We start from the raw sequence: 27,111 nt of genomic DNA, 5'->3' as shown, positions 1-27,111 counted from the left end.
TCCATGCAAGAGGATCCCTATCATGTTTCGCAAGATAGGAGCCGTCAAGCACCTGTTCGGTTTTGTTTAGAACTTCACGCTCCTTCCTATCCCGTATACTTATAGGAGAGTGCCCGTGCGTTGCAACGGGAACGTATAAAACCACGATAAACTATGTACAAATGTATGTTATACTTTTATAGATCAGTGCCCGTGCGTTGCAACAGAGACATATAATATCTCGATAACTTATATATGCACATGTGTTATATATACAAAATGTGTCTTATATTGTTATAGTAAGATGCCCGTCCTAACGATACTACGAACCTATAAGCCTGCCTATGATGGAGCCTCATTGCATTCATAATTCAATCCATCTGAAGCAAGGGCAAGTGATTCTCGACGATTCAACTCAGTGTATTTCAGAAAAGAAGCAGCACGCCAACACTGAAACAAATAATAAAGAAATTTATCATATTTCGTAAATTCAATGTAAAAGCAAACAAAGTAACACCGGTTGGTGCCTAGCTTACCAAGGCTATGTTGAACGCATGCAGTATGCTCCGTGGCTCCCGCACAACTAAATGATTATTTAAAAGATATTCAAGGAACTGGTTGGCCAGAAAGAGTACATTATCCTGCAGTTGTGAATAATGAAAAAATAGTTCAGAACCAGAGGATCAGATACTTCCACAAATAATGATATCAGAAGGACACTAAATGCAACAATAGGAGCAGAGAGGGAGGGAAAAAGCTAGCAGGAGGATTATACATACTGGTAGCTTTAACACCGTATTTAGCTTTAACAGCTCATGCTTAAGTTCGGCGTGAAGACTTTTAGGTGTCCTCATGTTTTCCACTCCTTCAGAATGAAATTATTAGAAAAATGTAATATCTACTCCTACAGAACAAAAATACTACTTTCAAATTGTAATTTCATATTGTTTTACCTGTCTCAGGAAGTAGATGAAGGTCAACACTTGGAGTACTTATTTCAGGAAGCAGGTCATGATTATTTACAGAACACAGATGATCATTATCAAAATCAGGATGGCACCCATCTGGCAATCTCTGAAGTTTCTGAAATTGAATTTCCTTAAATTGTAAAGATTAGAAAATGTGGGTTTCAATAGCCAAAAAATAACAAGTGGGGAGTAACGTAAATCAGGTAAAGAGTACACAATTAGAGAAGAAGAAACATTTATCTGCTTTCAGGCATACCTTCTTTGTTTTTGTGGAGACAATTGATTGCTTGGATTTAGCAACTTCATCTACAAAAATTAGACACAAATTAGATATGCTAACATATTTGCATGAAACGTGTCGTAAATAGCCAATAGCGGTTATCACATTTCTCTTCCATATGGAATCTAGTGTAGATGTTTAGCAAAAAAAATTGTTGCATATATGTCCAACACACTATGTTTTTGGTAAAAATTCCAGATGCTTATTTCTTGTACGCATTTAATTGTGTAAATTTTCTAATCCCATGTGTACTATCAGTTTATTCCCATATGAAACTTCAACTGTTTGTAAGAAATAGACAACCCCTTGATTTTGCTGGTAAACAACAAAAACAATTTGTGGTCTAGTGGATAAGGAGAGGATATCAAGTACCTGTGTGTTTCCCTTTTAGGGGTGTAAATAGTCCCAAGTAGTGACTTGTCCGCGTATCCGAGGCGCAGCAGCGCTGCAAGCTCGCCGCAGGACGTGGGATAGTCCCAGGGTCGCGACTGATATGAATTGGGCCCACAAGCTCAAACAAAATTCCTCCCATCGAAGTTGCTGGAAAATTCTAAGAAACAGTACAGCACCTGCACATGCACGAATAGAAAATAAGCACTGGTTTTATGTCAGGATACATATAAAAGACAAGAAACTAAAGTCACCTCAAGACGTCCGGTGAAAGAGTTGTTAATCGATGACACAAGATAATATAACAAACAAAGAGAACCAATGATAAAAATTTAATCAATATGAATAATATCAATAGTATTGTGATTACTCGACCAAGGACCTTCACCAATTCCATGTTACATTACAGAAATTGCCAAAATCGCAATACCTGAGCATGGATCATGCTACATAAAGTCCCTCTGCAGCTCCAGGATAATGAACTAACCAATGAAAGCATGTTTTTAGGCAAAGAAACAACAAACAAAAGGTTTCATGAATATAACTTGACCTACTAATGATTGGCCAAGTTGGATTTTGAGCAAAAATGATTTGCATGGACCAGTTCCAATAATTGCAAGCACCTATGACCTCACACAAGCTATAGTTGGCTTGTTTTTTAAATAACATGCACCATAGAAATCCTTATTTCTGAAAATATCAAAATCATCAAGATGTGAAATTACATGAACAGTAATGTAGTAGTACTTCCTCATGTTTTTTAAATAACATGCACCATACAACTCCAATGCCATCTCTATGACTCTACAGCCATAGCAGTAGCCATCACGAGATCAAACCACCCACCCGCCCAGTTGCATATGTGATCGTCGTTATCAAGAGCAGGGTTTCCGCAATATAGCAAGTAATTAGTTCTGACGTAACACCCACTTGTCCAAACCACAGCAATTGTGATAGCTCAAGCACAAGGAGAGACTTGCTGGCAAAGAAAAAAAATTATGAAACTATCCTGCGGCCACAACCGTTCAAGAGTCGCAGCAAGCTGATTTCTGCGCCTCTGCTGCATCAGCTTCCCCTTCAGCCTTGATCTTGATAGTTCGATCCTGCAAACAGGTAAGCTAAGGAACTGTGGAAGAGAAAGCAGACGTGCCAAAGGTTCAACACGCTATGCAAAGGACCGCACCTCAGGCTTGGAATCAGTCTCTGAAAGTCTCTGTTTGATATCCCTTGCTATAGAAAAGAAAACCTGCTCGACGTTCAGGTTTGTCTTTGCACTCTGCAGCAAATGATAAAAACAAATTATGCATCACAGACTTATGCAAATGTAAGCGCATGATGCCTAGGAAAAAGCCACATCATATAACAGTTATGGTGCAAGAAAGGAATACTGTAGGTAATATAGTTGGCAATGTAGTAGTGAAACAACTAAATTAAAATAACAAAATTTATGTATGGCTAGGATCACAAATGAATTATGAAATATTTTCTTATAACAATATAAGACACATTTTGTATATAAGTTATCATAGTATTATATGTTCCCGTTGCAACGCACGGGTACTGACCTAGTTTCAAAATAAAATTGATAGGGCGAAGACTGCTCTATTCCTAGAGCTTGAATTTCAACACAGAAGTCGGCAGAGATTGCGAAGGCATCACCATGCCGTAAATTCGAAGGAACAAACGCACTTGGAAAGAGGATGTGAAAATGCGAACTCAACCTTGAAGTCAGCACACATCACAAAGACGAACTGGGAGGCAACAAAAAAAATTAAGTATACGATTTCGGAAACAGAAAGCAAAAATGAACGACCTTCTGGCGCTGCAACTCAAGAGTGAGAACTGAGAACAAAAGTTCTTCAGATATACCATCACAGGTTCATCAATACGACTCCGAGGTGGTAGGTAGTCTAGGGGACCAACTGAGTCACTCAGACAAACCAATAGAAAACTATACAAAATTACGGCCCTGGCATCACACGTTCTTATTGTCTTTATTATTGTCAAAGTTGCATTAGGGGCAACGCCATCACAGCCCCGAAAACTGAAAACATGACCAGCACCATCCAGAAGGGCACCGCCTTCTTCTGGTTCTTGTCACGGCGCGCCTCCGCCAGTGGTTGTGCCCTATTGGCCACGGTCGGGGCTTGCTGGGCAGCAGGGGATGGAGCAGGTGCAGGATTCTCCTGAGGCACCGGCTCTGCAGCAGTGTTCTCCAATTGTAGCTGTTGATTGTACTTCTCAACATACTCTGGGAAAAGTTTCCTGAAGTGCGGACAGTTTTTGCTGCAAGACAAACACTTGAACTATTGAGCCACACAGACTTGCCACAATGAACAAGTGGGGTATTTAGAACATGACTTCAAGCAGATGAAGTGATGATAGTAACTTAACAACTTTACATAGGAACTCCAATCAATGTTTGCACTTAAAAACGGAGCACACCGACCAAAAATTCAGTTGTTTCTTTCATGTAAAGGTATAAACACTACACTACTTGTTCAGAAGCTAATGACCATTATGTTCCTGTGGGGGTAGTTTCTAACAGTTCTACAAAAAGAAAATGGTCAGAATGAAATAGCCTGCAGAGAAATGCATCTACCTCTCACAATTGTAGGCAAGGGAAGCTTTTGCTAAACGCCTCTTTTCTGCATCTGATGTCTTGATGCTTCCAGTTGTCAGTGCATCGTCCATCTGCAAGTATGAGAATTATCAACATTGAGAAAACACCTTAAAACAAGGAAGTTCTGGCAAGGGAAATGCCAAGAATTGCTTGCTGCAATGTTGAGCAACTAAGCCTGGAGCAACAACTGATCTTCCAAATTTTATATGTGTGCTAGAAATTATGACTAAACCTAGACATTCTTTTTTGGAAAGGTTAACTCATAGTGAGGTACTGAGGTGCAAGGAACAACTTACCATGAAGGACAGAAGCCCAGTGAGAATGCTGCAGCATAAAGTTTTACATGTCAGACCAACAAAGGAAAGAAAATGCAAACAATTTGAACTGAAGCATATTGACTGCTAGATAGTGAAGGATGAAGGATCCATAGAACAGCACAGTTAAAGTACTAACAATGAGACTATCATTTCAGTTCTCTCATCTCATGGCAACAGAAGTTGAAATGGTTGAGAGCATTGATTTGCCTAGCAGTAAATTAAGAATTTGTACATTGTACAGTAGCTGAATAATTAAAGGTATGCTGTGTCTTCCAAAAAAAACATTACTGTTCATGTAATTTCAGAAACATACATGGTACATAGATGACAAGTGAGAGAAGTTGTAAATAAGTACTTCAGATCAGAAACATACCTCAAGATATGTGTGGACGCTTGGTTTGAAAGAAGTCGTAGAACTGAAGCATCAATTGTAATAGTAGTAGTACTTCCTCATCAAACTGTTAAAAATGATATTACATGGTACACAATATAGGTTCCTTGATCTTATTTACTGTAAGAATATCAGTGCAGAAATGCATCATAATGTTGTCTTCAATACATCAAGTCACAAATTTATCATTAATACATGACAATGGTTACATATGCACTAAGATTATGTGTTTCAGTTCATTCACAAAATAGCTGTAGCACAAGAAATAAACCTCATGTGATACATTAGACAAGGAACCTCCATTCATCAAATGTAGTATCCATATGGCTGCCATATTGACAAGGTTTAACTGGCGCACATGCTCAAATAACAATAACAGCCTACCAAAGAGGGGTGTTGTATGGACATCTCCATATCACCAAATATGGGGATGAGAAAAGGGAAAGATATGGTTGTTTGCTTCAAATCTGTTCATAAAACAGATTAGAAGACATCAATATGTGCAGTTCTTTCCAATCAACAGTTTCTTTTTTCCCTTTATGTAGTGAAGGTCTCTTCAAAAACACCCATACTTAAAACAAAACTGAAAATAAGCTTACTCAAAGAGATTATCAGTTATTGATTGCATTACATCGAGCTACACATACAGGATGATACTCAATGTAGTGTGGTTGTGCCTAACTGAAACTCCCTAGTGCAGAGCTAGCGCTTTTTTTTCTTACTCAAAGAGAATATCAGTTATTGATTTGCAGAAACTATCGATTATTTTTAAAACTATCGAAGACTATTTTGTCGATTATTTTTAAAACAATGTAGTCTGGTTTACCTGTTATGTTTCAAACTCATGTTGGCTAGCCCAGTTGACATGGACATCACCTGAAGCAAATATAGATGAGAAAGGAGTGGATTTCGAGGGGGGGCAACTGGTCACACTATCACTATACCATGGCTCCATGCTATGACGTACACATGACCAAGTCAGAGAAGCATAATTTAACATAAAAATGGCAATAATGTCCAAATCCTGACCGTATAATCTGATAACACTTACCAGGTACAGTAAGGCTGTTGAGGAGACTAAGACAAGATCCCAGCATCTAGTGCAGCTACCAAGCCAATACCATACCCTGTTAGAGCATACCACACATGATCCCACCGTTTTGGGGGAGACATAGCTGGTGGAAAATTCACATCCTTGAACTTCCTGTTATCAAAAAAGAGTACCAGAGCTAGAAGCATCCCTGGAATGGCATGAAGGAAGAAAAAGATCTAGGTGATTAAATTCAAGTCATCAGTGGTATGAATGGATTATACGCAAAAGCAAGAGCAAAGTTGAAAAATTATAGACTACACAGAAAAAAGACTCAAATCACTCTGATGCAGTCATGCTGCTTTTGGAAATAAAAAAATCCCATATTACAGATGAGCGCTAGAACTTGTCAGATTTGAATAATCTGTTTAGAGGATTTGAGGAACCGTACCCGGTTGTTCTTGTTTGAAGATGCTCCACCAAACAGAGGATTTGAGGAACCGTACCCGGTTGTTCTTGTTTGAAGATGCTCCACCTGAGTAACACAACGAAAGGGTAAGAACTGCATTGTCCCTTTATACTGAATAGACAAGGTGATGCACTCTGGACATGTTCAGAGTCAGAAACATAGAGGCATTTTAGCATAAGTGTCTACAAGAACAGAATATCTCATTGTTTTAGCAGATCATAATGAGGGAAACAAAGACACAAACAACCAAACATTTTACAAGTCCTATATGAAATTCTCCTAGTAGATCCAATAAAAGTAAATTGTATCACCTAGAATGTAAAATTCCAGTCCAGTTTACTCTTTTACAGTCTAGACCTGTGGATCCATGTCGAGGAAAGGTAGGTGATGGATGAGAGCCTCCCATCAGCGTCCGTCGGAGCCGTCGTGGTGCGAGTGGGACCGGCGGGACCTCTTGGGCTCACACAAGGATTATCTCAAATGAGGTGTTCAAATGGACATCCTAAACGTGACACTTTTTTTGGATTTATGATTTTTTTCTTTGGACAAGTTAATAGTTGTGCTGGTTTGCTATACTTTATTTAGAAAAAACAGTCCTTTCCCTTGTTATTCGACTGAGATATCACATGCATTTCATTAATATCTTCATGATGTACTAATTGTTCTTCTCATTAATTCATAGATAGCACGAGATAAAAAGAAAAAAAGAAAAGATAGCACCTTTTTTCTCCTTCCTCAGTTCTGTGATAATATTTTAGATAATGATACTGATATCTCTGTACATCACAATTAAAGGTGGCTCTACCCGAGAATTTGAATTTGAAAGGTAACTTCAGCAATGAACATAGATTGAGCATGCAAATAATCCACTTCCTGCAAAGAAAAAAGATAAGGCGTAATTGGGACTCTATGCGTAAGTTGCTACTCGTATCACACAAGGAATAACAAGACATTCCTGTAGTATGTGGATAGTCGACTTCCAATGGCAAAAAGATAAGGCACAAGAAAATCTATATGCATATTTGCAATAGGAAAAAGTATCCCACAAGGATGAAGATATTTTGTAAATTTAATAGAAAAAGGGGTAAAAGAGCATCTCTATAAACATGTAATATCTCTGTAAATAGTAGCAAATCAGCATTGTGCAAAAGTATTGCCTAATTCGAGTTGAAGTTCCATAAATCAAGCTGAAGTTCCATAACCACGAATAGTAGCAAATCAGCATTGTGCAAAGTAGAACAGACGAGCTCAAATTAATGATGCTTGAAAAAAAACAACACATAAATATACTCTATCTCTCTAAATGATTAACAGGGTATCTAAAGAAAACTATGCATTTCAAGTTGTAGCAATAAAAAGATGCACTATATAGCTACAATATTTAGACAAATGAGAACCTACACATCATGTTATTGCGATCTTTTCATAGAAACCAACAAACCAAGAGCATCATGTTATGTATCCTTGTGAACTTATTTTAGTATCTTTCAGTAGCTGTTGTCAACTAATTTAGACTTGTGAACTGATACTGGTAATATAAAATTCTAGGTCACCCTGATACTAAAAAATCCCAGGTCACCCTGATACTAAAAATCACCCAGATACTTATGGTAAAATCACCCAGATACTTATGGAAGAGTTGGAATGCTTACTGCCGAATCTATTCCCAGGTCACGACATCTTCAATTTCTGTGGTCGCATCATATGTGAATCAGAAGTGGCTTTAGAGTTTCTTAGCTGCCACCATCTTCATTTTTCTTAGCCGCCACCTACCTGTTCTAACACCAGCGATTAATAAATTAGAAAGTTAAAAACAATTGAGAGGAAATTCAATATGAACTGGATGCTGTCGCGCCGATGGAGGAAGGGGTACTGGAGCCGCATTGATGGAGGATGGGGTGTTGGGAAGTCGGTCGAAGATGCCTCATCGTCGCAGATGAGCTGGCCGATGTCGCGCCGATGGAGGAAAGGGTGTTGGGGAAGTCCTTCGACTCTAGATCGAGACCACACATCTCACCATGGGTTCGCAGGAGGCGCGATGGCGTTGAGCGCCCGTTGCTGTCCGCCACTGCCGCATCGGGATCTTGTGTCCATTTGCTATGAGAACACTAACTGTCCGCTCTCTAAAAAGCATAAAATATAAGGTTCAATAACAGAAAAAGGTCCAAGCTCCTACTAAAGTACAAACAAAGTGCAAGATAAAGGGATGGGAAAGAAATAGAGGTAGCTTCCTTTACATAAAACTCTAGCTAAGCATGGACATCCCTGTTTCAAATTGCTTTAATGTGTGCGAGCATACCTTCCCAAAGACGCAACCCAGTGGAGTGTAGTCCATCCATGAGCATCCCGGAAGTTCACATTGACACCAGCAATTATTATCGGTCTTATAGCCCAATCATAACCCAGTGCTGCTACTAAATGAATCACACCCTGTCCTTCCTTGCACAGAACATTGGGACCCTTTCCATCATCGTTTACTTTGCAGATGAGCCATTGATGCAGCTTCTCTTTCACCAGTTTCTTTAAACTTTGGACCCTAGCAGTGGAAACTACTTCCTTGACAGAAGATTCTTGATTTGACCATTTCCCATCAAGCATTAAGGAATTTATAGCAAGCATTTGATGGTCATCTGGCCCCAAAGTGAGTAGCTTCTCAAGACGAATGTGTAGATGCATTTCATTTACACCATTGGCTTGGGAACGAGAAGTCTCCATGTAATGAGCTTCAGAATCACGATACTCAAATTCTCGCACTTCACTACAAGCCACCATGTTTGAACAGGTCACATAAAATGGAACTCTTCCTGATTGGTGTGCTGGTGCATAGCAGCGTAGCGTGCCATCGGTCAAAACCTCAGCTGGTACTTCAACATCCCCAAACATACATGACCACCTGTGACTTTCCACATGTTCTTTATTCACCAAGAATGTACCAGTAACTGAAACCTGCATCATTAGAATAATTAGCTAGAAAGAGACATGAGTACTACAAACTGCTAACTAACAAACAAGAATTATCAAACTATGGTCTATGGAGGTGAAAAACATAAATACTGTAAGAATTATCAAACTGAAACCTGCCGGAACACCCTGAGGACGGCACCGGGGTCGTCCGCCGCGACGTTCGCCTTCATTAGCGCGTTGTAGAGGTGCGCGTCGGCGCGGACGTCGTGGTCCCTGAGAACCGGGAGGACGCGAGAGATCTCACGCGGCTCGCCACCGCCTACCGGTGTGCGATCGGCACGAATCGTCTGTCGATCTCATCGTCCTTTCGCCTTCTGGGAAACAGAGTCGTCGCTCCATCGGTGCCGCTCGAGCCAATCGCGAACGGGGAGGATGCTGACGCGGAGCGTCGTTTATCTTGTGAATGAGGCAGGTGCACTCAGCCCTATCTGGAAAGCAAACATAACCAAACATAAGTGGAACGCGAAGAAAATACATGACATACTGGAACGAACTGAGGCTAGCTAGTTGTTGCTTACCGACGAATCGGGATGTGCCTCCAGCAGCAAACACCATTATAACAGATGATCTGGCATGTATCAGGGTAGAAGGGAAGAAAATAATTGGACTATAGCAATTTGTGAAAATCCCATCCTCAATATCCTAATACGCAATCCCTAGATCACTGCACAATCCTAGATAAAAGGTCGAGATAATTCAGTTCAAAAACAAAACAAAACATACTAAGCAGTGATCATACCATCCATTAGACTCTAAGCACCAGAGAATGAATACCCAAGCAATAAGAATGTACAACAGGTCATCGTCATTGTATACATGTATGGGAGTGTAACTGTGTTAACTTGAACTTAACAGATGTGCTTATTAGAGGATGATTAGATACAAAATATCTAGACCGATGAAGGTTACAGAACTAACACAACACTTTAAGAAATTTTGATAGCCAGTGGTTTAGACAACAAAACAGTAGCAATCTTTGCAAAGGCTGACAGAGTAGGCAACAAGTGATTATGATACAGGAGTAGGCATATTCGTAATTTTTCTAGATAATACAGTGATCAAATAATAAAATACAGTGATCAAATAATCATAATAAGGTGAACAAATAATGTAGTGTACCTGGTGAAACTAAAACCTGCTCAAAGGAGACATAATACAAGTCTCAAAATACCAATCGATTCATCAACATCAGCATAACCACTTGCATATTAGGAGTACTTACCAGCGTTAGGTGTTCTACGAGACCTGGACGTATTCTTGTGTCTAGAAAATAAAACAATCAGTTTGCTGGCATACATACACAATAGAATAGGCGAGCAGAACAGGGTGCCGAAAATTCACCAGCAAGGGCGCCACTTCGCTGATGTGTTGGATCTTAAATCTCCCCTGTTTTACATGTGGTGATGCTAGGAAAGGAAATCCACTGCACAAACTCAACGGTTGGAGCAACGATTAGCAAGCAGCGACAAACATAGGAAAAATGATTCATCAGAAGGAGAAGGCCAAGGGGGGAGGGAAGAGGCCGAGGAGATGGTATGGGAAGCTGGAGGTGTACCTAGGATAGATCATTCATGGCTCCACCTCCTGGCCATCTCTAATCTTGGTTTGCTATTTATAACTCAAACAACCTTTATACTTCCCTGGTAACATCAAGGAGCGAGATGCGAGTGTGCGTGGTTGGTCCTGTTGCTGGGACCGCCTCGACCGCACGGGCGAAGAACTACCCATTGGCGTTGTGACTGTGGATGTGGAAGAGGGAGGGGAGGTCCTAGGGCTCGAGATGGTAGAGGTCGATCTCGGCGATGGCGTCGACGCGGAGGCGACAGCCGAGAATGCGGTGACGGAGATAGGAGGAGACGAGCTCCTCGTCGTTGAAGGCCGAGGCGTGGGGCACCTCTCCCGCGGCGGCGGCTGCGCATGTGGGGCTCGAGGCGGTAGAGGTCGATCTCGGCGATGGCGTTGACGCGGAGGCGGCGCCCGAGAACGCCACGACGGAGGGAGGAGGAGGCGACTCCTCATCGCGGAAGGCCTAGGGTTTCGGGGGATGCATCGCGAGCGGGGCAGGGACACCGTGGCGTGCGTCCAGGGGGAGTGGGGCGAGGAGGAGGGGGAGCCAGGCGCGACGACGGTGTCGGAGGCTTGAAGCGGAGGCGACGGACGGACGGTGATGATTTGACGCATATAGATGGACGGTGTAGATTGGCTGAAGGCAGAACCAGGGGAGGCAGCCTACCCCTTACAGCCTTAATAGGTAGTATAGATTTAACTGTTTATTATGAATCATCAAAACAATTTGTAGACAATAAGTTCATTACAGATATATCAGTACAGGCAAAAAAATGTGGTAGAGAGCTCTGACCTGATCTTCTGCATTTCTTCAAATACATCAGCTGAGTATGACCGCTCTTCATCAGCAAAATGCATTATACCATCAAGGTGATGCCTTTTGACATGATAGATTGCATTATTCCTTTGACATACAGCAATCTTTCGTACACTCGTGGTATTCTTTCTACATATAAGATGCCTGTACATAACCCCAGAAGACCTCAGAATTTCTGCTGTTTCATAGGACTGTTCAGGCCATTCCACCACCAACCATAAAAGAGGTGCCTGTACAGCTTTCAAAACATGGGCTAGCCGATTCAAGTAATATGCCTGTTGTGGCCGAACAGAAGTGATCGTCACGATTATCAGCAGCTTCTTCACAGGAATGTCAGATTCTTCAATAGCAGGTAATGCAGGTGAAGATTCAGCAAAATCTGCCTCATCATCCAACATTGCAGGAACTGGAGGGCTCTCTTGAACCTGAGGCTCGTCAATCAGTTCGACCTCTTTCTCTACTACAACTGTCTCCAACTCCTTAACTTTGGTGCCCATCATTTCCACCTCAATCACACCATCATGGAACGGAAGCCTCTCGTTTTCGGATACTATTTTCTTGTAAACATCGACAGAGAACAAAGGCATGAACCCAATGAAAATGCCAACCATGAAAAAGAACAGCAGATGGACTGCAACTCTCCTGCAGGTCAACCCCTTTGATTTTGACCTCTCCTGTGATCGGCTATGCCTCTGGGAAGTCATAGCCGCGCACACAGATTTTAGCTTGCTCGACAGCAGGAAAAAGTCCAAGGAGATCACTGAGGCCAGCAACCCCCTCATTGCGACATAGGACTGTGAGTACAGCAGTTTTGGGGACGGCGAGGGATTGTTGAACTCGGACCAGTCCCTAACCGACCCTTCCCGTAGGATAATCCCACTGTTCCTTCGACTGGACACCATTCCAGAATCAAGGCTTCGTGATGCATGTACTCCTCCTGAATTACTCAAAAGCACGAGTCCTTTATTCCACGGTTGTTGCACTTTCTATCCCTTTAACTCATGTAAGACTGCAAAACATTCTTCCCTGATGAGGTCATCAATCGAATCGTACCTGCAAAACAACGTGATGCGAGGCGTGCGTCAGCTCAGCTCAAGATCAATCAATACATGCTCACGCTAACCCATAGAGCAGGCTAAACTGAAACATTCTCCCGGAGCAGCGATCCAAATTGAAGGAGAGCAAGATCCAAAGCTAAAGCCTAAAGGTACAGACTCTAAGAACTTAGAAGATCACCAAGGAAACCAGACATTTCTGAGGCGGGCCTAACTAACAGCCATGGGGGGATCAACTGAACCCCGCAAATTTACTGCTACCATCAATCCACTCCACCGCGCAGACGCCCAGGACGGGAATCCGCAAGCTAGCTGGACGGATCGGATTCTTCTTGTGCAGGACAAAGCAAGCGAACCAGCAACCCGTCCAAGCAAGCAAAGGCCGGGCGAGACGGCTGGAGAAGATCCGATGGTTGATGGACTTCCAGCATGCCTCACATGGTAGGAGGAGAGGATAGGGATCTCGACACCTCTCCCCCACCCCCATCCTCCTCCCCTCAGCCCCTCCGGCGGCCGGGCGGGCAATTCGGCCATGGATCCCCCACGCGGAGGTCAGCGCCCTTTGTCCCCTACTACCTCCACGGTTTCCCCTCGTACTTCTCCGCGTGACCGCTGGTTCATCCCGTGGGTCTCCGCGCGCAGGGGCAAGGCCGATTGGGCCGCTGCGGAGCAGGATTCTCCGTCCGCGTCCCCTACGCGTCGAGGTTCCATGGCGCTCTCCGTCCTTCGTCCCCCCCTCCCCCGTGCCAAGGAAGGTCTGGGTCTCGGGCAGAGACGGTGCCACTCCATGGGGTCCTACGAGTACGTCATGGACGACCGCGCCTCGCTCCGCGTGGCGATCAAGCCGCCCAAGAAGAAGCCCGCGGCCTCCAAGTCGCGCCGCCGCGGCGCCATGTCGGAGTGCGAGTTCGGCGCGTCCACGCGCGAGGAGACCTCGCTCCGCCTGCCATTCCCAGCAACGGCCCTAGACCATGACGGGATTTGGGCGCGCGGGCTTGCGGGTCGCGGCGGGCTGTGCAGGCGGTTCCCAAGCGCGTAGGAAGGCGGCCGTTGCGGGCGTGCGGTGCAGCATGGACGACATCGCGCGACGGGATTCGCGACGGGCGTGCGCAGCGGCTAGCAGGCGTGCGTGCGGGCATTTCGCGACGGGGGTTTAGCGGCGGGCGTAGGGACGGCGTGCGGGTCGCGGCGGGATTCGCGGGCGGTTGCAGGCGTGCGGCGCGGCATGGACGGCGTCAAGCGGCGGGATTCGTGGACAACGCGAGCAGGGGCCGGCTGCGGCTCGCGCCGTCGCGCGGAGGAGGGTAGGAGGCGGCGGGAGGAGTGTAGAGGCAAAGCTAGGGTGCTCGCACGGTTGGACGATCGGGTGGGGGCGGGGCGATGCGTGGGGGGTGAGAGTGCGCGCATCTGACGGCTGAGAGACTCTAGAGCGTATTGGATGGTTGAGATCGTCGGAAGGCAGAACAAGCAGAGGCAGCCTACCCCTTAGAGCCTTAATAGGTAGTATAGATATCCTTATTCGGATGATGGTGCCTAGCAACAATGATAGTCTGTTATCGACTTGGACGAGCAACCATAGATCTCCCTTAACAACTTATGTGCCGTCGCAACGCACGGGCACCTAACTAGTCTTTATTAAGATATGTTTTAACTAACATTATTTTATTATGACCATTTACTTTAGAAAGGGGTGAATTCTAAAATTTAATTATTTATCAAGGGTACTTTAGTTTGATTATTATTTTTAAAGGATTTCCTTAAATAACAAGTTTAGGATTTTGGGTGTTATATGCTTAATATGATTGATAAAATAATCATACCAACAATGTGCATCTTCTTTTTCGGAAGACTGCCTCGAAAGAACCTACAGGTTAAGCAAGTTTGGTCCAGAGCAATTTTGGGATGTATGACAACTTTTCTCGGTGCGTATGAGTGAAGACAAAATACGCACAAAAGACTCGTGTTGATTTATGAGGATGATTTATAATCTTAGATGGATGTCGGGAGTAAGCACCACCAGTCCAAAAGTGGATGGGGGTGTTATGTACTCCCTCCGTACTGGTAAAGCAAGTCATTTAGGACATTATTTAGCATACGAAGGAATGATTAATTAAGGTATAATTTTCCATGTTTGCGCTTATTCAATAAAATGTCGGTATATTGGGTACTTTGACAACACCTATCGATGAACCGGTTTGTGTAGACGGGCCAAGTCGTTGTGAAACTGTGACTTAGGTTCGACTCAGGACAGATTTTTTGCACGGCACAATTTTTTTTGAATTTTTTTGCTGAGAGTTTTTTTTTTTGTGCATGGCGCGCTGCTGTTTGAAACGGTGGGACTCAAGGGGCCAGCACGGAGGGACTCCAATAGGCGGTGCATGCGGCGCGGATTCCACTTCCCATGTGCATTAAACCGAGTAAATTACCGCAGCAATTAATGGGGGCAAAAGAGTCCAGCATGCAGGCCATCTTGGAAAACGACATATAATACGCAAATGTAACAAACTCCTAAGGCTGAGTCCAGTGCACAGCCTCTCTCTCGTCCCTGCCACGTCAGCTCTCGCCTCCACTCTCGTCCCTGCTGCTCCAGTGCACAGGCTGCAGCAGGCTACAGCCTCAGGCTATAGCACACGTGGACCAATCAGAAGCCGCCACTCACTGTCGCCCCTCGCTCTCGCCCGCGAAGACGCCATCGCCAACGCGTCGCCCCGCTCTCGCCTGCCTATCGCCGGGCGGTAGCAGTAGCGCCCGCCGGGTCGCTCTCGCCCGCCTCCAGCCCCGCTCTCGCCTCCTGCTGGGCGCTATCGCCCTCACTATAGCCTGCATTGGCACCAGCCTAAGGCCTAGTTTGGGTACTCTAGTAATGAGTGGAATTGAAGTGGATTGAGATATATTGAGAGAGTATTTGATCAACTGGGGATTTACACCCTCTCTAATCCCTTCAAAACACTCTAATCCCAAATTATCCAAACTAGGCCTAAAACGACTTGCTTTACAAGTATCGAGGGAATATATTTCTATTGGATAATGCTTTGGTCATGCTTAAGTTTATATAGATGAGTATGGGAGATTGTACAGGTAGTTAACACAGTGACTATTGAGTACACAATAAATGAAACCAATCTGATGGCGCTGAGAAATGCAGTAAACTATTCAAAAATCTACACAAACCGCTACATGTGCTCTTTTCAGGGGACCGGGGTTCTTTTTTAAGGCGGTAAGGGTAAATGCCTAGGCGCTTAAGAGGCGAGGCAAGGCGATGCCATATGAGACTCAGAATAGCAAAACAGAGCAATACTTAGGATTCTAATCCCATTTTCCCCTCCTTCAGCCCGTCTCCTTCGCTGTGTTTATGTTGTGACAATGGCGGCACCTAAGACTTTTCAGCACTCGGATGTCTAGTTGACGAGTTAAAAACCATGGTTCTTACATTGGAATTTTTGGATATCGCAGTGTACAAGCCTGTGGTTGGCCCAATGATTTCAAGTCGGGCGACTTGCTAGTCGATACACCTGGGCGACCAGGCGACTAATCGCGATTAGGACGACGACTAGGTCGACTAATCGGGTCCTAGTCGACCTGGTCGTCCCTACAGCGCTCCTGCATATTTGCAGGACCTATGTATATAATATTGATATATATAGCAATATAGCATATAGAAGGCAACACCAAACATAAATACATAACAAATATGAATACTGGAACTGGACAATTCAGATTTCAGAACATGAACATCAGTCACTAACTCAATTATATATAGCAATATAGCATATAGGAAGCAATATCAATTACCAAACATAGCAAATATGAATACTGGAAGACAGAATTCAGATTGCAGGTTTTAGAACATGAACAATTGAACATCAGTTACTACTCAGTAGTCACTAACTCACTAATTCATATGATGCAGAGTTGCAGACTTACTAGTTACTACATAAATGCCAAGTACAGACTTACTATTGACCTAAACTAGGAGTCCAGGGCAACTAATCGCCCCACCCAAATTGGACGACTAATCGTATTTAGTCGATGACTAATCGGACGACCGGACGATTAGTCGAGCAGATCGGGTCGGCCTCCCTAGTCGTGCTAACAAAACCGACTAGCCCGACTAATCGCGACTAATCGCGATTAGTCGGACGACTTGAAATCACTGGGTTGGCCATTACTTTTTCCAAGCAATTTGTTGAATTTTATTGAAAATAGTTAATTGAAATTACAAGTCATGACAAATTTATTAATATCTTTCCATGTTACAAAATTTAATGTATTTTTGCACATGTGTTTGTCAAAGTTTAAAAGATTTTACTACACACATTTGAGAATGGAGTTACTACAAGTTAACGGAATTGCAAAATTGCATGAGCCCAACCTCAACCTCCTATCAATCTCCTCATTCTCACCATGAAACCATAGCTGACAGTTATATCATCTATCTACTTACACTTATTAGAGTCGGTCCAAACAACCAGTCAAAGAATAAAATCTAAAGCTGGAAGGTTCAATAGCCCAATTCCTTCATGGACGGCGTCCTTAATCAGACTAGACAAAAAAAAACTGAAATACCAGGTGGCAATATGGCCAAGAAACCAGAAAATGGTCAAGTAAAGAGGAAGGCACAGCCACTAATTGACGGCCTGCTCCAATCTGCATTGACTTATGCATTTCGCCATGATGGCAAGCTTATGCATTGTTTCTTCTAGAAGGATGTAACCACCTGATGGTTCGCTACAGTGCCTTATCAACACTTCTCCAAACATATTACTCGCAACAATAATGGATCTTTTCCAATATGGGTCTAAATGAACAGCAATAAAAACATTGATCTACTTTCTAATTGCTTGTTAACATCCTAATATAAAAAAAAGCATCTTCTTACTTTACTCGCAACAATAATGGATCTTTTCCACTGTGGGTCTAAATGAACAGCAAAAAAACATTGATCTACTTTCTAATTGCTTGTTAACATCCTAATATAAAAAAACATATTGCTTTCTCTAAAAGTTGGGTGATCTTATTTAAAAAAAATCTTGCTAACAAGCCCAAAATGACTTATGCATGGAAACAGGGGTAAGGATAAGGCTTAAAGCAATGATAGCCTAAAGGCAAAGCATTCAACCCTACCAAATAGTCCATCAACACCTTCCACACTGAAGTAGCGAAGCAATTATTCTCTACAATAATATATAAATGCAAGCAGGGAAAAAAGTAGCAAAACAATTGTTCTCTACAGCAACGTATAAGACATTTGTCAATAAATCAGGCTATTTTTCATCTCCTTAACATGCTTAGCAATTACACTTAATTATCAGCACACCCAATACTTGTAGAAATATATTCACCTATATGGTGAATTTTCTAGCCTCTAAGATAAAAAAAATAGGCCTGACTCTAATTAATAGGATGAAAGATTTTCTACATAAATTTTAAGGCAATTCATGTATGGATATGGAGGGCAGATTGGCAGAACAAGCAAAAAAACTTATTTCAGTGCCAGTAATATTCCAGTGCAAGGAAAATATCCTCCGAAATATAGAAACAGTAAGAAACGAACAGGAATGCAGAAAAGTACATGACATTTATATTTGCAGCTACAAGGTTCTTAAGGAACATATTTCTGAAATAAAGGTATCAGTGGGACTTATACGAGAAGGACGGAAGTAGATTGATTGAACCCATGGAATGAACAGGAAATCTTGAAGGCCTGCTCTCAATGGCTGTGGACTGCAATCTCCGGCTTCACAGTCAACAATGTTTCCTCTGGAACCTACAGGGATGAAAGGTTCTCTGTCTGATATGTTCTCAGGTTTAAATGTGCCTCCTTTGGAAACAATTCGACCTTCTTAGGATGAAGAGTCCAGCTGCATTTATCAAGCGAAAAATGAACGAACAAAAGCATCCATCCAAGGAAAATAAGCAGGGCCCTGCATCAACTTCACTATCCATGTATTTCACCGGGAGCATAGTGATGGATAAGTTAGGAGCACGATCATTGTCAGTAGTAGTGAACTGATGCAATAAGCATTGATGGATCCATTGCCCTCTGACAAGCCAAGGAATAAAGAGTCATGTGGGGTGGCGCGGCCAACGAATGACAGCTCCTTGGTGTCAACTTTGTGCCACTCGACTAAATTGGTGTCAAATGCATATATGCCCCACAGTTGATTGAATGATACCAGTATGTAGGTGTCGACCACCACATAAGACGTGATGAGTACAACTGGCAGCATAGTATAACCAAATGGGGTAATCTTCCAAGGGAAGCAAGGTAGATGTGGTAACTCAATCCAGGAGCATCCCTCCAGGTCGGAGCGGTCGTCAACAGTGACAACTTTGACTTTAGAAAGATCGAGTACCTCGAACCAGGGTGGGAAATCGGGGTCTGTGAACCAGCAAGGAGTCTTGCACAGGGCATAAACCTTGTCCTCCACTGTTGTCAGGACAGGGCACCACTTTGTAGAATTGAGAGTCGGCCCGTGAATGACCTTCTTCGTCTTGGTGTCGAAGATGACGGTGTCACCCGAATCACCCCGACCCCAATGATCCACGCGCGGTGCACTGACCGCAGGGACGTGAAGGTCATACCGCCAGCAACGGTAGCCAGACAGGTAACTCGGTGCAGGCGCTTCCGCTTCACCCGCGAAGGAAAGGAAGTGGCGACGCCCATCTTGTACACGGCGTAGGGCATGGAATTCCTGGACCAATCCCAGTGGCATGCCACAAGGTAGGCAGATCGGACCTGGCCTTCATCCAACTCATCGCCGACGATCCTCGTCGGGTCGAGATGTTCTGTTTCTTGCATCAGCGGATCGCCGTCACCGCCGCACACGATCTCTAGATCCCCCATCTGAATCTGATCCGGATCTTCGCTTCCTTCCAGCTCCACTGATGGCTTGACCCTTCCATGACGGTCGCCCGTCTTTCTCTTCCTGCGGCCCATCCTTCCCTAAGGTCTCTGCTGCCGCCGAGAGGCCGTTGGAGGAGGTGGTGGTAGTTAGGGTTACGAAATGCGAGGCCGAGGTATATGGGAACGGAGGACTGGACGGAGGTGGATGCCCGAAAGTACGGTCACCCTTTATGTTTGGATGAAATTGTGTTCAATTGTATGTCTCTTGCAAAGGCATTCATCTCTGTTCAAAGAGGATATCTTGGTTGTTCCTGAGACAAAGGTAAGTAGGTAACTGAAAGTACGGATTGCTCCTGTTAACATCGTTGTTCAGATAGTGTGCAGATGTAGAAGCGCATGTTTTACATTAGATATAGTGAGTAGTGTGCAATTGAATAAGCTCGTGAGAACCATGTTCTTATCCTGTAAAGAAAGTGTGATCATCTTCTCTGTTGTGGTCTTGACTGGTTTTAGTCAATTGCTGTGAGGTGTATTTAGGTGTAGCTGCTCTGTGTATTCATGTATAGCTGCTCTGTTCTTTTGCGTGTTGATCTGAATTTGTACATATGTAGATTTAGTGAAAAGCTTGTTGCTATTTTCAAACAAATATTTATGTATCATATCACATCACAAATATTTATGTTGGCCATACATACAAGTGCAGTAGCTAGTACGTGAAAACCATGGGTTTAGATCTTGAAATAAAACTAACATCACTCACGTGTTAGGTGTCATCCAAGAGCAACTAGGCCACTGCACGGATAGATGCTAGTAGCAGCTGTGCCTCAGCGTTCACATCCACAGGCCCAACAACCACCCACGAGTCGTATCGGGCATCCACCTCTGTCCAGTCCTCCGCCGCCATATACCTCAGCCTCGCATTTCGTAACCCTAACTACCACCACCTCCTCCGGCGGCCTCTCGGCGACAGCAGAGACCTTAAGGAAGGATGGGCCACAGGAAGAGAAAGACGGGCGACCGTCATGGAAGGGTCAAGCCATCAGTGGAGCTGGAAGGAAGCGAAGATCCGGATCAGATTCAGATGGGGGATCTAGAGATCGTGTGCGGCGGTGACGGCGATCCGCTGATGCAAGAAACAGAACATCTCGACCCGACGAGGATCGTCAGCGATGAGTTGTATGAAGGCCAGGTCTGATCTGCCTACCTTGTGGCATGCCACTGGGATTGGTCTAGGAATTCCATGCCCTACGTCGTGTACAAGATGGGCGTCGCCACTTCCTTTCCTTCGCGGGTGAAGCGGAAGAGCCTGCACCGAGTTACCCGTCTGACCACCGTTGCTGGCGGTATGACCTTCACGTCCCTACGGTCAGTGCACCGCGCGTGGATCATTAGGGTCGGGGGTGATCCGGGTGACACCGTCATCTTCGACACCAAGACGAAGAAGGTCATTCACGGGCCGACTCTCAATTCTACAAAGTGGTGCCCTGTCCTAACAACAATGGGGGACAAGGTTTATGCTCTGTGCAAGACTCTCTGCTGGTTCACAGACCCCGATTTCCCACCCTGGTTCGAGGTACTCGATCTTTCCAAAGCCAAAGTTGTCATTGTTGACGACCGCTCCCACCTGGAGGGATGCTCCTGGATTGAGCTACCACATCCACCTTGCTTCCCTTGGAAGATTACCCCATTTGTTTATACCATGCTGCCAGTTGTACTTATCACGTCTTATGTGGTGGTCGACACCTACATACTGGTATCATTCAATCAACTTTGGGGCACATATGCATTTGACACCAATTCAGTCGAGTGGCACAAAATTGACACCAAGGGGCTACCATTCGTTGGTCGCGCCACCCCACATGGCTCTTTATTCCTTGGCTTGTCAGAGGGAAATGGATCCATCAATGCTTATTGCATCAGTGTCACTACTACTGACAATGATCGTGCTCCTAACTTATCCATCACTATGCTCCCGGTGAAATACATGGATAATGAAATTGATGCAGGGCCCTGCTTCTTTTCCTTGGAGGATGGATGCTTTTGTTCGTTCAGTTTTTCGCTTGATAAATGCAGTTGGACTCTTCATCCCAAGAAGCTCGAATTGTTTCCAAAGGAGACACATTTAAACCTGAGAACATATCAGACAGAGAATCTTTCATCCCTGGAGGTTCCAGAGGAAACATTGTTGGCTGTGAAGCCGAAGATTGCAGTCCACAGCCATTGGGAGTAGACCTTCAAGATTTAGTGTTCATCCCATGGGTTCAGTCAATTTGCTTCCGTCCTTCTAGTATATGTCCCACTGATACCTTTCTTTCAGAAATATGATCCTTAATAACCTTGTAGTTGCAAATATAAATGTCATTTACTTTTCTGCATTCATGTTCGTTTCTTGCTGTTTCTACATTTCAGAGGATATTTTCTTTGCACTGGAATATTACGGGCACTGGAATAAGTTTTTTTTGCTTGTTCTGTCAATCTGCCCTCTCATATCCATACATTAATTGCCTTAAAATTTATGTAGAAAATCTTTCATCCTATTAATTAGAGTCAAGCCTATTCTTTTATCTTAGATCTTAGAAAATTCACCATATAGGTGCCTTGGAATATATTTCTACAAGTATTGGGTGTGCTGATAATGAGGGTAGTTGCTAAGCATGTTAAGGAGATGAAAAATAGCCTGATTTATTGACAAATGTCTTATACGTTACTGTAGAGAACAATTGTTTTGCTACTTTTTTCTCTGCTTGCATTTATATATAATTGTAGAGAACAATTGCTTCGCTACTTCAGTGTGGAAGGTGTTGATGGGTTGTTTGGTAGGGTTGAATGATTTGCCTTTAGGCTATCATTGTTTTAAGTCTTACCCTTACCCCTGTTTTCATGCATAAGTCATTTTAGGCTTGTTAGCAAGATTTTTTTAAAATAGGATCACCCAGCTTTTAGAGAAAGCAATATGTTTTTTATATTAGGATGTTAAGAAGCAATTAGAAAGTAGATCAATGTTTTTATTGCTGTTCATTTAGACCCATATTGAAAAAGTTCCATTATTGTTGCGAGTAAAGCAAGATGTTTTTAATCTATGGAATTAAAACTCAAGCTAATTGGTTCATTGCTCAGGAGGAGCTAATTAGTTTAAATGAGCAAATTAGCTTGCATAAAAATTGTATGTTTCAAAACATGGAGTAGCAACCCTTCTTCACAGATTTGGAAGTAGTGCCATCCTTATTTTTACACTGGTTTTTGGCCCTTAGACCATCTTCAGTAGGCCGTGTAAAGTATTGTTTTGTAATGTAGATTATACTGTTTGCAGAGTGAAGTTTAAAATAGATGGTGAAATAGAGAGTGAGATAGAGTCTACTGGAGGTAGTCTTAAGACCATTCTCAATAAGAGTTCCATGATCATTACATAGGATGTCATGTTAGTGTTTTTGATGATGTGGCAGTGTATTAATGATGAGAGATGTGAAATGAGTTTCATGGAGATAAAATCTCGTGTACACTGTTTCCAAGGTGTTTGTGTTTTGCATGTGACCTAGGAAACAACAATGATGAAACTATCTGAGGGCCTGTTTGGGAATGCTGTTTTAAAATATTGTAGTTTACACATGATCCAACCAGGGCAAGGGGAAGGTTTATGGTGCACTCAGGTCAAATCTCAGAATCCCATGACTCTAGAAGATTACAGAGCCCAGCCAGGTTCTTGTCAGAGAGGTATCACAAATTCGCAATCCTAGTTGTACACTGCCTTAAAATTCAAACTTTATCCGGATTCAAATTCAATTTTCCATTATAGTCAATGTATATAATTTATCTTCTAAGAATCATGCCATTTCCCTTTCGCATATAAATGCTAATTATAGATATTCATATTCATGTATGGAAATCAACTGCAGAGTTGCAAGTTCTTCCGTGTGAGATGTCTTTCGTGTCCAATAAGGGTGCACCAACAAAAATGTTATCTTATATTTATAAGAAAATGTTCTTAAAACGTATAAAATCATGCATATTCATCTCATAATGTTATATAATCTGCAATGGCTATCTGACAGAACAATTTGACTCTGCAAGACAAGGTTGATCTGTTTAGACAGGTGCCATGCACATACACAGTACATGAATAAGATATGCCTGTCTCGGACAAAAAAGAGCTCCGCGGGTAAGGAGTGAATGCAACTTTGGCATCTCATGAGATGGCAAGAAATAAATACCTCATGAAAACCCATGCTTAAAAAAAACAAATCACAACCCTGGGAACAGCTTTCCCGAGGCATTATTATGATTAATAAGAAGCCTCAGCCACAAGGGCAGAGAAAAACCCTGAACCCCTGCTTAAACCATCAGCAAGTAGATATATTTGAGTTACTTATTCTGTTATTCATTTATCAACTGTATATATCAGTATGCCAACAAGACTGGGGGCATTTCTTCTTGGCAGGGGCATAGGAGCACTTAGCTCATAACCTGGCTGGTTTCAGGCAGGAGGCTGAGGCATTTGTTTACTTTAAAAGTAGTATTATTATTGTAAATAAATACAATTCATATTATTAGCATGGATTCCAATATGTAACCTGGACCAATAGCTTCCGTGGTAGAATGTCAGCTAAACTGACATGATCTAAATACTTCAGTGCATTGTGCATACTAATGGCAACCGGTTTAAAATGTTTGATTACAGGTACTCTGTTTTACCATCTATTTGTAAACAGGAAAAACCATCTATTTGGAAATAAGAAAAACGATCTATTTGGAAATAAGAAAAACGATCTATTTGGAAACAGGAAAATTAGTTTGTAAAGTTCTCGTTTCTCAGACATGATTATAGCCACCTTGAATCCTTATAAAAAGGTCTGACAGAGAAAAATCATAGACACCGGTTCGATGTGAACTACCAAACTTAAGCAGTTAAGCTGTTCGCTCTTGAAAACCAAACAGGTCTAACACGGTAACACCCCCGTAACACTGATCAGGAGCAAGAGGTTCAGTTAACACCCAAATGGTTCGGCACGTTGATTGACATATGGCGTTGACTAATGTCGATCTAGGTGCACTGAAGAAGAACCAAATCGTACCATGCTACACGGGTGGATAGATTGAATCAGTGGGGGCACCGCGGCAGCACATAAATCCACGACTAACTCAATTGGGGAGGAAGAAAGATTTGGGTTTGATTTGCGAACAAACCAACTATTTGAAGATGGAATTCCGTTCAAGCAAAGCTAGGATTACTTACCAGCAGAAGAAGAGACCAATCCACGCCAGCCCGGCAGAGAGGTGGAAGACGAGTCGGAGAAGGATTCCTCCGGCGTGTTCGGAAGAGAGGAGTCGACGAGCGGGGTTGGGGCGGAGGCGCCGCAGGATTTGGGAATTCGGGGGCGCAGGCGTGGAGCGCTGATGTCAATGGACAAGAAATGGTGTGAGCACTACTTCCCCCAATCACAACGCTGGGTCGGACACACAACGGAGGCATAGACAGAGCGTGGTTTCCTGTTTTATTTTTTTCCCCAACAATCGGACAGTGAACAGCCCTACAAATACGGAACTTTGTGAGCTTATTTTAAGGAAAGTTTTTGTTACGACCAACTTGAATTTTTCTGGATATATTTATTTTCTCTAGTCCTATTAGTTTTAGACATTTAAACACTTTTATCTTCATAAATAAACATATATATTTTTGTCACAAAAGACTCAATCATGTTGCAAAGCCAATCCATCTAGAAGAAATAAAAAAAAGTCATAGGGTTATCAAATACGCAACAAAATAAAACACTTGCTATTATCATTTTGGCAAGGTACACGGATAAAGATAAGTAGGAGGGTACAATAGACTTTTTGCAATCTATTAGCTAGATTGAATTAGTTAATGAGATATTTTTTACATGTCATATGTCATATTTGTTATGTCCTAAACTATATTTCTAGATTTGACCAATAATTTTCTTAAAAAGTTGTGTACGTTGGTAATATAAAACTCTGGCCATACATTACGATAAGTATACAGTTCATATGATAAAATTATGTATAATTTTAAAAATGATAAACAGGTGTAAGAATGTTTGATTTAGAATATACTTAAAATAATGTACAGATAACTTGAGGACGTAGCTATCTGCTAGGTGTCCAATTAAATATCACTTTCTCCATTTTAAATTACAAATTATTTGTTTTTAAATCTATAGTAATTATTATAAATCTAGATATAGCTAATATATAGATACATAGAAAAATAATGTTGTTCTGTGAACTAAAAAATATGGTCAAAATGGGGATTGCTCATTGTGGGTACCTCAAGATTAAGGTACCCACTACTGCTAGGTTAAGGCGGACCCTTCGGGACTACCCTTAGGGTGTGTTTGGTTGGAGATATAAAGAGGGATGGAAGTGTGCGGTCATAGTTTTTATAGTGTTTGGATGAGAGTCATGTGGGGGCGAGTTAAACACCGGAGTAATTTTTGGTGGCGGCGTGATCCCAAAAAAAATCGAGAACGATGTCGCCCTCGCCTCATCCTACTTTGACCTCAAACCAAACACATCTAGTCATCATGTTAATGGTGGTCCGTCTTAGTCTAGTGGTTGGATCTGCCAAGTAAGGCCAATAGCCTCGGGTGAAGGACAACACCTATAATCAGCGCTCCAGAACCCCAGCGAAGGGGGTCCCGGTTTGCCACGTGCCTTGTAGACCAGGGCTCTCAACACCTGCGCCCGAAGGCCGGACCCTCGGAAATGGCCCCAGCCCTCATGGCGAGCCACCCGGACCTCTAGCCTAAGGGGGGTCTCGTGCTGCCATGTGTTGCACAACGCCGGAGGAGACGGGACCTCCCCCGAACACCATCCGAACCCCAAACAAGGGAGGTCCGGAGCTGTCATGAGGAAGGGTGATACCAGTCACTACTCCCCACGTAAGGTGAGGCCCGGTGCTGCCACGTGTTCTATGACACGTGATGTAAGCCATCTGGGAAAGCTTGACGTCAACCTCTAAGTGTAAGGTGCCTCTGCATTAACTGCGGATGAGACATATACTTGCCCGCCCTAGTGGCAGGTGTAACACCTCGTCCACTCTTAGATCGGCAGTACTTACTCCTAACAGCTCTCTAGGATCATAGACCAACATGAGTCTTTTGTGCGCACTTTGTCCTCACTCATGCGCACTCGAGAAAACTTCCCGGTCGGTCACCCATCCCAAATTGCTTCAAGTCAAGCACACTTAACTTGGAGGTTCTTTCGATATATGCTTCTGAAAAAAAGATGCACCTTATTTGTATGGATACTCTATTAATTCTATTAAGCCTTGGGTCAGGATATCACCATCTCAGGGGCCAGGAGATCTGAAAGGGAAATAGGATCAAACCTTCTCCTAAATGATTTTGGTGGTTGAAATGCCCAACACAAATAATTGGACTAACTAGTTCTCTAGATTA

General features: G+C 43.1%; 3 protein-coding genes and 1 pseudogene across 28 annotated transcripts; 1 reads left to right on the top strand and 3 right to left on the bottom strand.

Annotated features, from left to right (window-relative positions):
* Positions 1-152: 152 nt before the first annotated feature.
* Positions 153-2,368, bottom strand: LOC118471897 (helicase protein MOM1-like). Its single transcript, XM_035962745.1, has 6 exons — positions 1,600-2,368; positions 1,204-1,253; positions 933-1,077; positions 759-844; positions 516-620; positions 153-429 (listed from the first exon to the last, which is right to left on the bottom strand). Exons 1-6 carry the CDS (start codon positions 1,757-1,759, stop codon positions 322-324), a joined length of 654 nt encoding a protein of 217 aa, XP_035818638.1. The 5' UTR covers positions 1,760-2,368; the 3' UTR covers positions 153-321.
* LOC103639412 (probable beta-1,4-xylosyltransferase GT43E) lies at positions 212-25,194 on the bottom strand. 26 transcript variants are annotated; one of them, XM_035962729.1, is made up of 19 exons: positions 24,927-25,182; positions 11,771-12,847; positions 9,930-10,834; positions 9,525-9,839; positions 8,747-9,393; positions 8,100-8,570; positions 7,168-7,320; positions 6,430-6,513; positions 6,000-6,189; positions 4,931-5,015; positions 4,537-4,564; positions 4,220-4,311; positions 2,801-2,893; positions 1,600-2,720; positions 1,204-1,253; positions 933-1,062; positions 759-844; positions 516-620; positions 212-429 (listed from the first exon to the last, which is right to left on the bottom strand). In XM_035962729.1, the coding sequence occupies exons 2-3, from the start codon at positions 12,694-12,696 to the stop codon at positions 10,675-10,677; spliced, it is 1,086 nt and encodes a 361-aa protein (XP_035818622.1). In that variant the 5' UTR covers positions 12,697-12,847; positions 24,927-25,182; the 3' UTR covers positions 212-429; positions 516-620; positions 759-844; positions 933-1,062; positions 1,204-1,253; positions 1,600-2,720; positions 2,801-2,893; positions 4,220-4,311; positions 4,537-4,564; positions 4,931-5,015; positions 6,000-6,189; positions 6,430-6,513; positions 7,168-7,320; positions 8,100-8,570; positions 8,747-9,393; positions 9,525-9,839; positions 9,930-10,674. The 26 variants fall into 26 exon arrangements, with proteins under 26 accessions (XP_035818622.1, XP_035818627.1, XP_035818626.1 ...); XM_035962734.1 differs by lacking the exons at positions 212-429; positions 516-620; positions 759-844; ... (2 more) ...; positions 1,600-2,720; positions 2,801-2,893 and adding an exon at positions 3,454-3,903 and having other exon boundaries at positions 9,930-10,085; positions 10,531-10,546; positions 10,634-10,674; positions 10,753-10,834; XM_035962733.1 differs by lacking the exons at positions 212-429; positions 516-620; positions 759-844; ... (2 more) ...; positions 1,600-2,720; positions 2,801-2,893 and adding exons at positions 3,454-3,903; positions 5,775-5,904 and having other exon boundaries at positions 4,931-5,068; positions 9,930-10,085; positions 10,634-10,674; positions 10,753-10,834.
* On the bottom strand, positions 15,117-19,812 carry LOC103639415 (uncharacterized; annotated as a pseudogene).
* Positions 20,928-22,023, top strand: LOC103639416 (uncharacterized). Its single transcript, XM_020543897.2, has one exon. The coding sequence runs from the start codon at positions 20,937-20,939 to the stop codon at positions 21,924-21,926; it is 990 nt and encodes a 329-aa protein (XP_020399486.1). The 5' UTR covers positions 20,928-20,936; the 3' UTR covers positions 21,927-22,023.
* Positions 25,195-27,111: the final 1,917 nt, after the last annotated feature.

Source organism: Zea mays, chromosome 9 (assembly GCF_902167145.1).
Source record: "Zea mays cultivar B73 chromosome 9, Zm-B73-REFERENCE-NAM-5.0, whole genome shotgun sequence".
In the NCBI taxonomy this organism is placed as follows: domain Eukaryota; kingdom Viridiplantae; phylum Streptophyta; class Magnoliopsida; order Poales; family Poaceae; genus Zea; species Zea mays.
Note: the sequence above shows the minus strand (reverse complement) of the source record. Positions and strands in the feature narration are given on the sequence as shown.

Bases quoted from the DNA above. Each gene is read 5' to 3' on its own strand.
- LOC118471897 (XM_035962745.1), bottom strand. From the start codon at position 1,759: ATGGGAGGAATTTTGTTTGAGCTTGTGGGCCCAATTCATATCAGTCGC. The intron at 1,254-1,599 runs GTACTTGATATC...TAATTTTTGTAG, and splicing joins CCTAAAAGGGAAACACACAG to ATGAAGTTGCTAAATCCAAG. The intron at 430-515 runs GTAAGCTAGGCA...TATTTGTTTCAG, and splicing joins ATGCGTTCAACATAGCCTTG to TGTTGGCGTGCTGCTTCTTT.
- LOC103639412 (XM_035962729.1), bottom strand. From the start codon at position 12,696: ATGGTGTCCAGTCGAAGGAACAGTGGGATTATCCTACGGGAAGGGTCG. The intron at 10,835-11,770 runs GTCAGAGCTCTC...GAGTTTGTGCAG, and splicing joins GAAGAAATGCAGAAGATCAG to TGGATTTCCTTTCCTAGCAT.
- LOC103639416 (XM_020543897.2), top strand. From the start codon at position 20,937: ATGCCCTACGTCGTGTACAAGATGGGCGTCGCCACTTCCTTTCCTTCG.